The sequence below is a fragment of the Macaca fascicularis genome, chromosome 7 (genome assembly GCF_037993035.2).
Source record: "Macaca fascicularis isolate 582-1 chromosome 7, T2T-MFA8v1.1".
In the NCBI taxonomy this organism is placed as follows: domain Eukaryota; kingdom Metazoa; phylum Chordata; class Mammalia; order Primates; family Cercopithecidae; genus Macaca; species Macaca fascicularis.
The window spans coordinates 171828264-171843230 of record NC_088381.1 but is presented as its reverse complement, the minus strand read 5'-3'; the positions used below and the strand labels follow the sequence as shown (position 1 = coordinate 171843230).

The window sequence follows — 14967 nt, the reverse complement described above, 5'->3', positions numbered from 1 at the left end:
AAAAAAAAAAAAGAAAAAGAAAAAGAAAATATGCAAATAATCTCAACATTCACCAACAGGAAAACAGTCAAAAAATGTCTAGAATGTCCACGAAACCCTAATGCATAGTCACGGGGCAGACCAAGCTGCTGACAAACTACAGAGTCAAAGGGCATGGACTCGTTTTAAACAGTGTTGTTGTAACAGGGGGCTTACTTTCTTATTTGTGTGTTTTTCTTTATTTTATCAACTTTCAAAACTTATTTTTAAAGAAATTACTTATGCGCGTGGGTAGCTGTATCACCGAATTTCTCTTCAAGCGTCATTATGCCCTACAATCTCCTCTCCTTCCACACATCCTCCTTCTTCCTCAGGCTCCCCTCGTCCCACCCCCACAACCTCAATCCTGTCCCAAGAGGACACCCTGCCTCCAGCTCCAGCCCCCAGCTGGATCCTAGGCACTGAGCCAAAGGAACTCTCCTACCACACAACTCAGAGCCCACCACTCCCCTGGGGCATCCTTCGGCAGGGGTGAAAGAGTTAGAGGAGCACACAAGAGGCAAAGGGCAAGTTGAATCCTGGATTCCAAAAGGAAGTACAGCGTTCCAGGCCTCGGAGGGCAGGAATGACACTGCCAGGCCAAGTGGGAAGGCCATTTAGACGAAAGAAGCTGCCTGCACAGGGTCTTGTGGAAAAGGTCAAAACAGCGTTTGGCTGGTGTGAGGGATACACCGTGGGCTATTCTAAACAAGCTGAACTGAGTGGTCACGGGCAGCGTCTTTTTTTTTTTTTTTTTTTTTTTTTTTTTTGAGACGGAGTCTCGCTCTGTCGCCCAGGCTGGAGTGCAGTGGCCAGATCTCAGCTCACTGCAAGCTCCGCCTCCCGGGTTCACGCCATTCTCTTGCCTCAGCCTCCCGAGTAGCTGGGAGTACAGGAGCCCGCCACCTTGCCCGGCTAATTTTTTTTGTATTTTAGTAGAGACGGGGTTTCACCGTGTTAGCCAGCATGGTCTCGATCTCCTGACCTCGTGATCCGCCCGTCTTGGCCTCCCAAAGTGCTGGGATTACAGGCTTGAGCCACCACGCCCGGCCTCGGGCAGCGTCTTATTCTGATTTGGTGACACCCTTCCACAGAGCTTGCTAAATATTTTTTAATTTAACCCCTATTTAAAGAGAAGTGGATATGGCTGAAAAGTAGTTTATATAGATACATAAAAATATATTTTAAGGGGCAAGATGGTTAAAAACAATGTCTCTGGGTAAAATTCAGTAGGGAAACAAAAGTGACTAGCCTGTACACCAAGGCCAGGATGTTGAGCATGGTGGCCACGTCCGGGTGGTCATGTCCTGAAGTCTTCTCCAGGTCCTCCAGGGCCTGCTTGCAGAGGGGCACGGCTACCTCGTAGCGTCCCTGCGAGGCGTACTGGATCACCAGGTTGTGGAGTGTCCGCAGCCGCGCGGGGATCTCGTAGCCGCCCTGCTGGGCAGCCGCGGCGGCGCTGCTATGCTGCTGCTGGACTGCACGGAGAAAGTTCACTTCAGACGAGTTTTTAAAGACAATTATCCAGATGAGTCAGTTTCTTTAAAATTGTCTTTACTACCTTTGGTTCAAGTTAGTACTTGGCCCCTAGTGCTATTTAAATCTTTTCCTAGTACTGTCTGGGCAGCCAGGATTAAGAGTAGTGACTATAGGGTCAGGGATGGCACCATGGCCCCTCAGTGCCATGAGACTCTTCTTGGCGCCATGAAACAAGCAGAATAAGTAATTCTGACCTATCTACCCCATAAGAACCTGCAGATCACACCTGAACTGCTCATGCCTGCTGCTGTATCCTAGAGTCTACTCTAACATATTCCTGTATTCCAACATACAGCACAAATTATTTTGGAAAACCAAAGGCAACCCTGCTCTGCTGGTGCTTCCTCCAGGCAGGCCGCATGCACTGAGGCTGCCACTGATTGTTGATCGCTATGACCCTGTTCTAGGGGGAAACACCTCTCTCCTGCACTCGGTGACATTCCCACATCACCCATCACTCACTTCCTTGCCCTGGGTCGTCTTCATCATTGGGGAAAAGGTCATCCAGAGGCTCTTTGGTAGAATCAGTGTCTTTGTCCTCCTATAAAACAGATCCAGGACAACGCTTCATCTTACAAGTACTATACACATCCTGTCCTGAAAATCTTTAATATTAAATACATTTTAATTAAGAATCTTAGAAAAGATGATCAGTTTTTAACATCAAATGTAGGATCACCCACAATCTGGCATCCATCAGTTGAACAGGAGTAATGAAAAGCTAGATAGACTAGAACACAAATACTTAAGTGCAGACCAGAGTTTGACGAAATGGGCATGGCTGCATTTCCATGCCTCAGATCCTTCTCCTGTGCTCTGAGGGAGGTCTAGGAGAGCAGGGAAAACCCTGACTCAAAATAAAATCTTATTTGGGAACCAAATATGTAGCAACAGATGAAAATGGTGCATCTCTGATCCCCAGAGAAGTGGAGGGGCTAGATGCCTCACCACCAAATCGGCTCCAGGGCAGGATCCCCAGGAGCAGTTTGAAACCTCCCAGCTTTAGAGGCCGGTGACCCATGTTTCCCCACATATTGCTGATTAGGCAAAGAAATAAAATCAGAAACTACATAATGGGAAAGACAGGTAACAGCCTGACCAGTAAGAAATTAGCTGCATCGGGCCGGGAGCAGTGGCTCACGCCTGTAATCCCAGCACTTTGGGAGGCTGAGGTGGGCGGATCACAAGGTCAGGAGAGAGAGACCATCCTGGCTAACACGGTGAAACTCTGTCTCTACTAAATAACACAAAAAATTAGCTGGGCACCGTGGCGGGCGCCTGTAGTCCCAGCTACTCGGGAGGCTGAGGCAGGAGAGTGGCGTGAACCCGGGAGGCGGAGCTTGCAGTGACCCGAGATGGCGCCACTGCACTCCAGCCTGGGCGACAGAGCGAGACTCCGTCTCAAAAAAAAAAAATTAGCTTCGTCATGGGGCAGATGAACACTGTTTGGCTCCGGAAGGGAAAATGTGATAAAGACACATTGCTTTTAGAATATTTCTGTCTGGGATGCATAATCCAAGTATTAGACAAACCCCAACTGAGGAATGATGGACGAAGTAACTGGCCTGCATTCTTCAAAAACATCAATGTCATGAAAGACAACCACAGACGGAGGTCCTGTTCCATGTGAAAGGCTACTCAAGAGATGTGACAGTCTCATGAAGGATGTGCCCCTGAACTGGGACGCAGTGAAACAATGCCACGAAAGATGCTGTTGGCAGCTAACAAAAGGGGAGTATGAGCTTCAGAGGAGAGGATATGCTGGGTCTGTGTGCAACTTCCTGAGTGCCCCTGGCTCTGGACTGCCACAGGAGAACCCCTCACCCTAGGGAAAGACGCCCAGCAGCAGTAAGCAGCCGTGGCACGTGCTATGCCACTCTGTGAACAGGGTTCAGAAGAAACAAGCACTCATAAGTACTCCGGAAAGGGTAAGGAGAGTCAGCTCACTGGATGTTTTCTCCAAGTTTAACACATTTTCAAAATAATAAATTTTAAAAGTCTCTAATCCTACGAAACCAGCTTTCTCCTTCTCAGCATCCTCCAGTGTCCCAGGTCAATCACAGTTGGCATCGACGTCTGCAAGTACTCGCATTTCCATAGCACTCCAGAGCAAGCACATCTTTTATTTATTTATTTATTTATCGTTCGTTCGTTTATTTTTTGAGATAGGGTCTCCCTCTGCCACCCAGGCTGGAGTACAGTGGCATGATCTTGGCACACTGCAACCTCCGCCTCCCAGGTTCAAATGATTCTCATGCCTCAGCCTCCCAAGTAGTGGGACCACAAGTGCACACCACCACATCTGGCTAATTTTTTTGTATTTTTTAATAGAGATGAGGTTTTGCCATGTTGGCCAGGTTGGTCTTGAACTCCTGGCCTCAGGTGATCTGCCCGCTTCGGCCTCCCAAAATGTTGGGATTACACGCATGAGCCACCGCATCCGGCCTTAATTTTTTTTTTTTTTTTGAGACAGAGGTTTACTCTGTCGTCTAGACTGGATTGCAGTGGCGCAGATCTTAGCTCACTGCAACCTCCATCTCCTGGGTTCAAGCAATTCTCCTACCTCAGCCTCCTGAGTAGCTAGAGTTACAGGTTATGTGCCACCATGCCTGGTTAATTTTTGTATTTTTAGTAGAGATAGGGTTTCACAATATTGGCCAGGCTGTCCTCCAACTCCTGACCTCAGGTGATCTGCCTGCCTCGGCCTCCCTAAGGGCTGGCATGAGCCACCGCACCCAGCCACATCTTTTAAATCAAAACATTTAGTTGGCCCCTAACCTAGAGGAGACATGAGGGAGGAATATGGTAAGCCTCTTGAAACACCATGCTGTCAACTAAACTGCATTCTCCCCAAATTCCTATGTTAAAGCCCTAACCCCCAGTGTAATGGTATTTAGAGATGAAACCCTTGGGAGGTGATTAGGATAAGATGAGCTGGAAAGGGTGGGGCCTCACGATGGGATTAGTGCCCTTATAAAAAGAGACACCAGAGAGCTTACTCCCTCTCTCTCTGTACCACATGAGAACACAAAGAGATGGTGGCAGTCTGCAAGCCAGAAAGAAGGCCCTCACCAGAACCGGACCCTGCTGGTACCCTGATCTTGGATCTCCAGAGCTATGAGAAAATAAATGTTAAGCCACCCAGCCTGTGGTATCTGTTACAGTAGCCCAAGCAGATGAAGACACAGGGGAATGTAGGTTTGCTGGTGCTACACATAAGACTGTTTCTATAGTCTTAGAATGGGGATTCAAACCAGAGACACAAATGTGCACCTCTCTAGTAGTCTGATTATGTACGTGAACATGCCTGGCACCATATAGGTACTTTAAAAATGTTAGTTCCAAATGCAACGTGGAACACTGGACTAGGTCCTAGCACAGAAAAGAGATACTAGTGGAATGCCTGGTGACATCCAAACCAAGCTTGTGTTTCAGTTAACAGTAAAGTATTTTTTTTTTTTTTTTTTTTTTTTTTTTTGAGACGGAGTCTCGCTTTGTTGCCCAGGCTGGAGTGCAGTGGCCGGATCTCGGCTCACTGCAAGCTCCGCCTCCCGGGTTTACGCCATTCTCCTGCCTCAGCCTCCCGAGTAGCTGGGACTACAGGCGCCCGCCACCTCGCCCAGCTAGTTTTTTGTATTTTTAGTAGAGACGGGGTTTCACCATATTAGCCAGGATGGTCTCGATCTCCTGACCTCGTGCCCGTCTCGGCCTCCCAAAGTGCTGGGATTACAGGCTTGAGCCACCGCGCCCGGCCGTAAAGTATTGATGTTAATATCTTAGTTCTGACCACTGATCTACGATTATGTAAGATTAGGGGAAATTGGGTTATGGTTCTTCTCAAACTTTCCAACTTTTCAATCAATTTAAAATTATTCCATTGGAAACTTGAGAGAAGGGTAAAATTTTTAAAAATTAAAAATAAGTAAAATAAAATAATTCCAAAATTTAGAAATTTTCTTTAAAAAGAAGTTAACTGAGGCTGGGCATGGTGGCTCACGCCTGTAATCCCAGCACTTTGGGAGGCTGAGGCAGGCAGATCACAAGGTCAGGAGATCAAGACTATCCTGGCTAACACAGTGAAACCCTGTCTCTACTAAAAATACAAAAAATTAGCCAGGCGTGGTAGCACACGCCTGTAGTCCCAGCTACTTGGGAGGCTGAGGCAGGAGAATCGCTTGAACCCAGGAGGCAGAGGTTGCAGTAAGCTAAGATCATGCCACTGCACTCCAGCCTGGGCGACAGAGCAAGACTCCACCTCAAAAAAAAAAAAAGGTAGTTAACTGAATCAGAAATAAATGTTGAATGAAAAATAACTGAGACCAGGATAAATATCTAAATACAGCCAACAGAGAAAGAAAAAGGCTGGGCACAGTGGCTCCCACCTAGAATCCCAGCACTTGGGGAGGCTGAGGTGGGAAGATCACTTGAGGCCAGGAGTTCAAGACCAGCTTGGCCAAAATAGTGAAACCCCATCTCTACTTAAAAAAAAAAATACAGGCCGGGCGCGGTGGCTCAAGCCTGTAATCCCAGCACTTTGGGAGGCCGAGACGGGCGGATCACGAGGTCAGGAGATCGAGACCATCCTGGCTAACACAGTGAAACCCCGTCTCTACTAAAAATACAAAAAACTAGCCGGGCGAGGTGGCGGGCGCCTGTAGTCCCAGCTACTCGGGAGGCTGAGGCAGGAGAATGGCGTGAACCCAGGAGACGGAGCTTGCAGTGAGCCGAGATCCGGCCACTGCACTCCAGCCTGGGCGACAGAGCGAGACTCCGTCTCCAGAAAAAAAAAAAAAAAAAAAAAATACAAAAACTTAGCTGGGCATGGTGTCACACACCTGTAATCCCAGCTACTCCGGAGGCTGAGGCAGGAGAATCGCATGAACCCGGGAGGCAGAGGTTGCAGTGAGTTAAGATTGTGCCACTGCACTCCAGCCTGAGCGACAGAGTGAGACTCCGTCTAAATAAAAGAAAAAAGGCCGGGCGCGGTGGCTCAAGCCTGTAATCCCAGCACTTTGAGAGGCCGAGACGGGCGGATCACGAGGTCAGGAGATCGAGACCATCCTGGCTAACACGGTGAAACCCCTTCTCTACTAAAAAAAATACAAAAAAACTAGCCGGGCGAGGTGGCGGGCGCCTGTAGTCCCAGCTACTCGGGAGCCTGAGGCAGGAGAATGGCGTGAACCCAGGAGGCGGAGCTTGCAGTGAGCTGAGATCCGGCCACTGCACTCCAGCCTGGGCGACAGAGCGAGACTCTGTCTAAATAAAAGAAAAAAAAGAAAACCAAGATCCTTTCTTCCACTGCGGATACAGGAAGAAGCCGGCAAGGGAAGCCAAGGGGCGGATGAGAGAGGTGGCAAGAGAGCCAGATGGTGTCTGGGGGACCAGGGTAGTTTCAAAGAGAATGGCAATGCCAAGAGCACCCACCGTAAGAGGCAGAGAGCTTGCCCAGAGTCTTTGGACCACTGCTAGACCAGCAGCTGATGGCACGGAAGCCAAGCTGCAGAGGGGCAAGGAAGCTCCGGAGCCTAAGCTGGGGCAGACCTCGGGGCAGACCTCGCTGAAGGTAATGGTGTCTCTCTGGACTGTGGCTTATATTTACAAAACATTTTTGCATGTTCTGGTCAACGTTCTAATATGAAAAGAATAAGGCGAACAGAACCTCTATGACCTGCCCCGGGACTCCATTTTAAACATCAGCACCACATTTGCCACAGAGCCACTCACGGATGGGGAAATGTCGTCGTCATATTTTTTTAGCTGATTCATAAACTCCAGATGCTTCTTCTCCTCCTCCAGTTGAGCCACAGACTGCTCGCTCTTCTGCAGTTTCTGCTGCGTGTTGGCCAATTCATCCCGTAGCCACTGATTCTCCTGGCACAGACGACGAACCTGCGCACGCAGTTTCTGCTTCTCGGACTCCACAGCATTCAGGTGATTTGACAAAGCCATCATAACCTGAGCAGACAGAAACGTGTGCAGCACTGTGGCACACTGTCCAGCAAGTGTCCCTCCCACCTGTGCGAACATTCTGTGGCTGGGGCTGTAGCTTACACTCGCAGATGTTTTCTCCAAAGTACATATAAGTACCATCTGCCATTTATTTCTCTTTTCCCCTTCAGCCACAGACTACATAACAGGATACGAAAAAGAAAATCACATGCTCAGAATGCCTACAAAAAAACTATTTATTTTTTTGAAGAGCATGTCAAATGAACTAGCAATGAAAACACAACTACCCTTCTGATGAAACGGTATTATTTTACTTTCTATCAAGATGGCCCCAACATAATTTTTATAGACCCTTTCCCACGTGTGAGGCCTTGTGTACACACATGCATGTCTGCGCACAGAGTGCAGGCTGGTGAAGGGCTGGAGGTGGAAGTCAGAGAACAGGGCACATACAAATCTTCCTCAGTGTTCCCAGGTGAGAGAAGACATCTCTGCAGCTACCACCAAGAGTAGGAGCGCACTGGCGCACTCATCAGCTTATGTTTATGCCATAAAATCCAGGGAACGCTCCAGGGCTCTGTCTACAGAGTGCTCACTAGTTTCCGGAACAGACCAGCATGAAGCCGTGGCAACTTCCTAGGAGCGTAAGAGCGGAAAGATCTAGGAGGAGCTGACTGGCTGCAATCCGTTCTCTCTTTAAAACATATATCTGCCCTTCCCTCTCATACATAATAACCAGGTTATTATCCTCCTAGGTTTAAAACCTGAAACTCCAGAAGGTGGGACTTTTTCTTCCTTCTTTTTGTAAAACTCATCTGCGACACCAAAAAAGCAAGTTTAAATTCATGTCACCTGTTCTCAGGATAACAGAACTTGAGAAATAATAGGTTCACGATATCCAAACAAAGCTACAGTTCTGCAACTCAAGTCTGTCACATGGTTAGGATGAAGACTCTAAAATCAGGGTGTAGGCGTTCACTTCCCCTGTGAAAGCAGAAACCACTGGCCAGCAGCCCCTCTTCTGCTGTATTCACTCACGCAACTAGAGAAAGCTAAGAAGTCAAGCGTTAGTATATTTAATTTTACCTAAGATATGCTGGCAGGGCCAGAAGTTATCAGGAGAGAGAATTTAAAAACCTAGATGTTTCCAGTGTTTTCATCTCTATGTCAAGCATGATATTATAGAAACAAAGGTTAGTCAAAGATATGATGCAATCTGGTCCTGGGATTGCAGAGACCATCACCTACTGGCCAGTGTCCATTCTCCTTTCCTTCCTTAGGCTTGAGAACCTGCCACTGTAAGTGGGAAGACAACATTCCCCAGTCTCCCACTCACCCAGGTAGAGCCATGAGGTCTGGCCTATGAAATGTAAGCACTACTGTACACAACATCAAAGAAGCAGCCTTCAAGGAAGGAGGCACGTCCTTCCTTTCCCTTCCCTTATGCTAGAACAGGGCCACATGGCTGCCACTGGAGCTCACTCTCAGTCCCCAAGACAGGCTGCCAAGGTGTAGCGTGGCAGATGTTAGAAGCCTGAGTACCCCCGATGACTGTGCAGCTACAGAACCCATCCAGGATAGTGTACCTCAGTACTTGTTTGACAAACATCTTGTGGTTTAAGCCACTGTTTTTGTTTTTTTGATACTGGCAGCCAAATCAAATCCTAAATGATACATAGCAGTATCCACTATTTTGGCTCTGCTTTTTAAAATTTGGAGAGGCCCTGAGGTCAGGAGTTCAAGACAAGCCTGGCCAACATGGTGAAACCTCGTTTCTACTAAAAAAACAAAAAATTAGCCAGGAATGGTGGTACGTGCCTATAATCCCAGCTACTTGAGAGGCTAAGGCAGGATAATCACTTGAACCCGGCGGGTGGAGGCTGCAGTGAGCCGAGACTGCGCCATTGCATTCCAGCCTGGGCAACAAGAGCAAACACCGTCTCAAAAAAATAAAAAATAAAAATAAAAGTCAGAGTCCGGGCATGGTGGCCTCACTCCTATAATCCCAGTACTTTGCTGAGGCAGGCAGATCACGTGAGGTTGGGAGTTTAAGACCAGCCTAACCAACATGGAGAAACCCTGTCTCTACTAAAAATACAAATTAGCCAGGTGTGGTGGTGCATAATCCCAGCTACTTGGGAGGCTGAGGCAGGAGAATCACTTGAGCCTGGGAGGCAGAGGTTGCAGTGAGCCGAGATCGCACCAGCGTGGGCAGCAAGAGCAAAACTCCATCTCAATCAATCAATCAATCAATAAAATTCTTATGGGCCCAAATCAATAGTAATTAATTAACATACAGAACACACATGTAAGTGGATCTGGTTTTTTGTTTTTTTTTTTCTTTGAGATAAAGTCTCGCTCTGTCACCCAGGCTGGAGTGCAGTGGCGCAGTTTTGGCTCCCTGCAACCTCTGCCTCCCAGGTTCAAGTGATTCTTCTGCCTCAAGCCTGCCTAGTAGCTGGGATTACACACGCCAGCCACCAGGCCTAGCTAATTTTTGTATTTTTAGTAGAGTCAGCGTTTCACCATGTTGGCTAGGCTGGTCTCAAATTCCTGACCTCAAGTGATCCACCTGCCTCAGCCTCCCAAAGCGCTTGGATTACAGGCATGAGCCACCGCACTCGGCCTGGATCTGATATTTTATAACCATCTTTCCTCTTCTTCAGTGAAACTGCTTATTTCAAACAAAGTCTCCATTTTACCAAACCATCAAAAGTTCTTGATGATGTCTGAGTCATTCTCGCTCATACCTGTGCCTCACTCAGGCCAAGCTCCAACATCTCCAGTGACTTCCGGATCATGTTTGATTTCTCCTCCACCAGGTTACTTTCATCATCTTTCTTCAAACACTTCAGTGTCTCCAGCAAACTTTGTAAAATGGAATTGTGCTCATTCTTCAAAGCTTCCAGCCCCTGAATTACTTGCTTTGTTTTAGAAATAATTTCATCCTGTGTAAGCTTCTCCAACTTGTCTTCCTTTATGTACACCATTGTGGACATGTTGTCATACATTCTGGAATGAAAAAAGAAAAAGAAATTAGACCCCTCATTACAAGTTCATTTCTGTTACATCAAGTAAACATGAAAATTTTTTAATTAACATTTTATAGAGGAATAATAAATATGCACATTTGTAATTTATGATCTTGAAGTACCACATTCTGCACTGTTTCTGTTTTTCCTTTGCAGACACATTTAATTACTTTTCTGGTTTATGTTTCCATTTTTTTTTATGACAGCAACTGAAATTAACGCCAAAGATTAAAAGCAGCAAAACATCTAAATGGCATTTCCAAAACACATAGCCTCAGTGAACAACATTTTTTCTCAAAATGTTTGCAAGCCTTTTTCTCTTCCTAATGAAATGCAGAAAGAACACTACATTCTTGGTAACATGTTTAACTGGACAAAGGCTTGAAAAGGAGTCATGCAGCTGGAAGAAGAAAGAAAAACCAGCCAAAGAACATGGAACAGGAAGATCAGCAGGGGAGAAGCAGACCTGGAAGACACAGGGCACCAAGGACAGGAGCAGGATGGTCACCGGGCAGGCTCACAGATGAGGAGGGCACAGTGAAGCACCACTGGGGCCAGGCCCAGGGTGACGTGATGCAGTGCCTGGAATGGGCTTTCAAACACCCAAGTGAGAAAGAAAAGGGGGAGGAAAGGGGCATACAAAACAGCATCACTTGTGCTGGTGTGCCTGACAGCCACTGGCACTGAGCAATGGATTCCTCTGCTAGCCTCTCTCCTTTTTACTAAGTCTTAAAACTACATAGTTAAGTTTAAAAAACAGAAAGATAATGAGCAGTGATCTTTTCGGCAGAGTGACAGGGATGGAGGCGAGATTACACGTCAGAGTTATTTCCTTCATAACACTGCCACTGTCTGAAACTCACATTTCATGAAGTGTCTAATATCACTTTGAATATAAGCTCTTATTTTAAAAAAGGCAGGACAGCCGGGCATTGTGGCTCATTCCTGTAATCCCAGCACTTTGGGAGGCCAAGGCAGGTGGATCACTTGATGCCAGGAGTTCAAAACCAGCCTGGCCAACATGGCAAAACCCTGTCTCTACTCAAAATACAAAAATTAGCTGGGTGTGGTGGCACGCACCCGTGGTCCCAGCTACTCAGGGGGCTGAGGCACGAGAATCACTTGAGCCCGGAAGGCAGAGGTTGCAATAAGCCAGTATCGTGCCACTGCACTCCAGCCTGGGCAACAGAGCAAGACTCTGCCTAAATAAATAAATAAATAAATAAAAATAAACAAAATACAATTAGCTGGGTGTGGTGGTATGTGCATGTATTCCTTGCTACCCAGGAGGGTGAGGCTCAAGGATCACTTGAGCCCAGGGGTGTGAGGTGACTGTCAGCTATGATGGTACCACTGCACTCCAGTCTGGGTGATGGAGCAAGACCCTGTCTCTTAAAAAAATTCAAAAAAAAAAAAAAAAGGCTCCACAGCATCTAGGCGCAGCTCCTGCCAGTCCATGTGATGAATGGATGGACTGACAGACACTGGATGAAAGGAAGAAAGGCTGAAGCAGCAGACAGACTACATATTCCAGGATTTGGGGTGAAGCTATGAGTGCTTGAGAATAGGGTCACGTTAGTCTCTGCATCACCAATTTCACACTGGAAAAATCTTTTTTTTTTTTTTTTCCATAAATATGAAGACTAAATTCCTTTTAAAATTTGGAAGTTGTCTGTAGGACTATTCAGAAATCCACCTCCACTCCACTAACAAAGAGCCCAGAAAACAACAAAAGAACAAACGCCGGCCAGGCACAGTGGCTCATGCCTGTAATCCCAGCACTTTGGGAGGCCGAGGCGGGCAGATCACGAGGTCAAGAGTTCAAGACCAGCCTGGCCAATATGGTGAAACCCCCGTCTCTACTAAAAATACAAAAATTAGCCGGGCCTGGTGGTGCTCGCCTGGAGTCCCAGCTACTCAGGAGGCTGAGGCAAGAGAATCACTTGAAACCAGGAGGCAGGGGTTGCAGTGAGCCAAGATTTCACCACTGCACTCCAGCCTGGGCAACAAAGGAAGATTTTGTCCAAAAAAAAAAAAGAACAAAGGCCACTCCTCTACCTGACAGTATGTTAACTGCTAGTATTTATTTAACACATGGCTCTCCAGCTTCACTGTAGCAAATCCATGCTGTGTGCCAGGCTGGGAATATATTGCTGAATAATACTGCTGTGCTCCGTGAGGGACCTTGTCCATACTGTTCCATGATATATCCCCAGCCTGGCACTCAATACACATTCGTAAAATGAGTGAAAGAAAACACTTAAGGACCAGTTTTCAACAAACAAGATTAAAATGTACTAGGTTAACATGTTGATCTGAACATCTCTGAGGTTCCTATGAGTGAAGGGAAGGGTCTTCAGAAGGAGGAAAATAAAACTTAAGGCCTGTTTTTCCTCCCTGACAGCAAAGTATTTATGTATTATATCCAAATGATGCAACATATATTCTTTTATGTTTCCAAAACTAGCAGATGCAAGTGTTTTTCTAAAACTTACTCTGAGTTAAGCCCTGGAATGTACAGATTAATAAGGGCCTCACCCTCAGGGACATTCAAGCTAGTAGAAGACAACCTACACAAGCAGGTGCACAAAGACCTGAAGGCCCAGGGACAGTGGCTGTGCGGCGGAACACAGTGATGGGGGGCAGTGGAGTGGCCAACTGAGAGACGAAGGCCAGACAGAAGAAACCATTCCCAAGGGATGTTATCAAGTAGCACCTCTCAAGGCTAGTAAGGGCACTGCCAGCCCAGGGCAAAAGGCGAGCTGAGGCAGAGGTGTGACGGCACCCACTGCTGGCGAGCAGCTGCTCATCACTGCAGAGCCAGATCCAGTACCAGGGCTAGAGGAGCAGTGCAGAGTGACAGCACAAGAAACCTGCCCCCCAAGCGACCATGATATAGATGTTAAGTACACACGACACTTCTTCAGAGGAAAACAGACAGTGGCATATATATTCAGACTCGATGCCTCTTGCCATTTCTAGGCTAAGTCATTATAACCAAAGGCAGCTTATATTAATAAACAGTGCCAAGGCAACTGGCTATTTAGGAAAAATAAAGTTAAACTCCTATACTCACTATATACTAACATAAATTTCAAATTAATAATTAAATAAAAAAAAGAAACTAGAAGGAAATACAAAGGCCTATATGCATGTAGGTCAAACTAAAGAGCATTCTATGAATAAAAGTAATGGCAAGCTGGGCACAGTAGCTCACGCCTGTAATCCCAGCACTTTGGGAGGCCAAGGCGGGCAGATCACAAGGTCAGGAGATCAAGACCATCCTGGCTAACATGGTGCAACCTCGTCTCTACTAAAAATACAAAAAACTAGCCGGGTGTGGTGGTGGCTGCCAGTAGTCCCAGCTAATTGGGAGGCTGAGGCAGGAGAATGGCGTGAACCTGAGAGGCAGAGATTGCAGTGAGCCAAGGTCGAGCCACTGCACTCCAGCCTGTGCGACAGAGCGAGACTCCGTCTCAAAAAAAAAAAAAAAAAAAAAGACTTCGAGACCAGCCTGGCCAACATGGTGAAACCCCATCTCTACTAAAAATATAAAAAATTAGGCCGGGCGCGGTGGCTCACGCCTGTAATCCCTGCACTTTGGGAGGCCGAGGCGGGCGGATCACGAGGTCACGAGATCGAGACCATCCTGGCTAACACGGTGAAACCCCGTCTCTACTAAAATACAAAAAATTAGCCGGGCGCGGTGGCGGGTGCCTGTAGTCCCAGCTACTCGGGAGGCTGAGGCAGGAGAATGGCGCGAACCCGGGAGGCGGAGCTTGCAGTGAGCTGAGATGGTGCCACTGCACTCCAGCCTGGGCGACAGAGTGAAGACTCCGCCTCAAAAAAAAAAAAAAAAAAATTAGCCAGGCGTGGCGGCGCACACCTGTAATCCCAGCTACTCTGGAGGTTAAGGCAGGAGAATCGCTTGAACCCAGGAGGCGGAGGTTGCGGTGAGCAGAGATCCCACCACTGTGCTCCAGCCTGGGCGACAGAGCAAGACTCCATCGAGAGGGGAGAGGGGAGAGGTGAGAGGGGAGAGGGGAGAGGGGAGAAGGGAGAGGGGAGAGGGGAGAGGGGAGAGGAGGAAGGCAGACAGAGCGAGAGAGAGAGAAAGAAGAGTATAAAACTGTAAAAGACTGACAAGTCTACTTAAGACAGTTTTCAAGTTTGATGCAGAAACAAATAAAATATGTTTTTGAAGGAACACTGTTTTGCAGCTCATCAAGATGAAGAATTCAAAAGTATACAGGCAGCCGGGCGCAGTGCTCACGCCTGTAATCCTAGCGCTTTGGGAGGCCCAGGAAAGTAGATCACTTAGGTCAGGAGTTCCAGACAAGCCTGGCCAACATGGTGAAACCTCGTCTCTACTAAAACTACAAAAAATTAGCTGGGCGTGGTGGCAAGTGCCTGTAATCCCAGCTACTCA

The 14967-nt window shown here is 47.2% G+C and overlaps 1 protein-coding gene across 28 annotated transcripts in view; it reads right to left on the bottom strand.

The window, feature by feature from the left end:
• The window catches only part of KLC1 (kinesin light chain 1), a 74214-nt gene that overhangs the window by 37237 nt on the left and 22010 nt on the right, over window positions 1-14967 (bottom strand). For all 28 annotated transcript variants that reach the window (XM_005562302.4, XM_005562307.4, XM_065547528.1 and 25 more), the window contains exons 2-5: window positions 10257-10518; window positions 7282-7512; window positions 2020-2098; window positions 1271-1496 (exon numbers count right to left, since the gene is read on the bottom strand). In XM_005562302.4, coding sequence (XP_005562359.1) covers window positions 1271-1496; window positions 2020-2098; window positions 7282-7512; window positions 10257-10517 — 797 coding nt within the window. In that variant the 5' untranslated portion in view covers window position 10518. The remainder of the gene's footprint in view (window positions 1-1270; window positions 1497-2019; window positions 2099-7281; window positions 7513-10256; window positions 10519-14967) is intronic.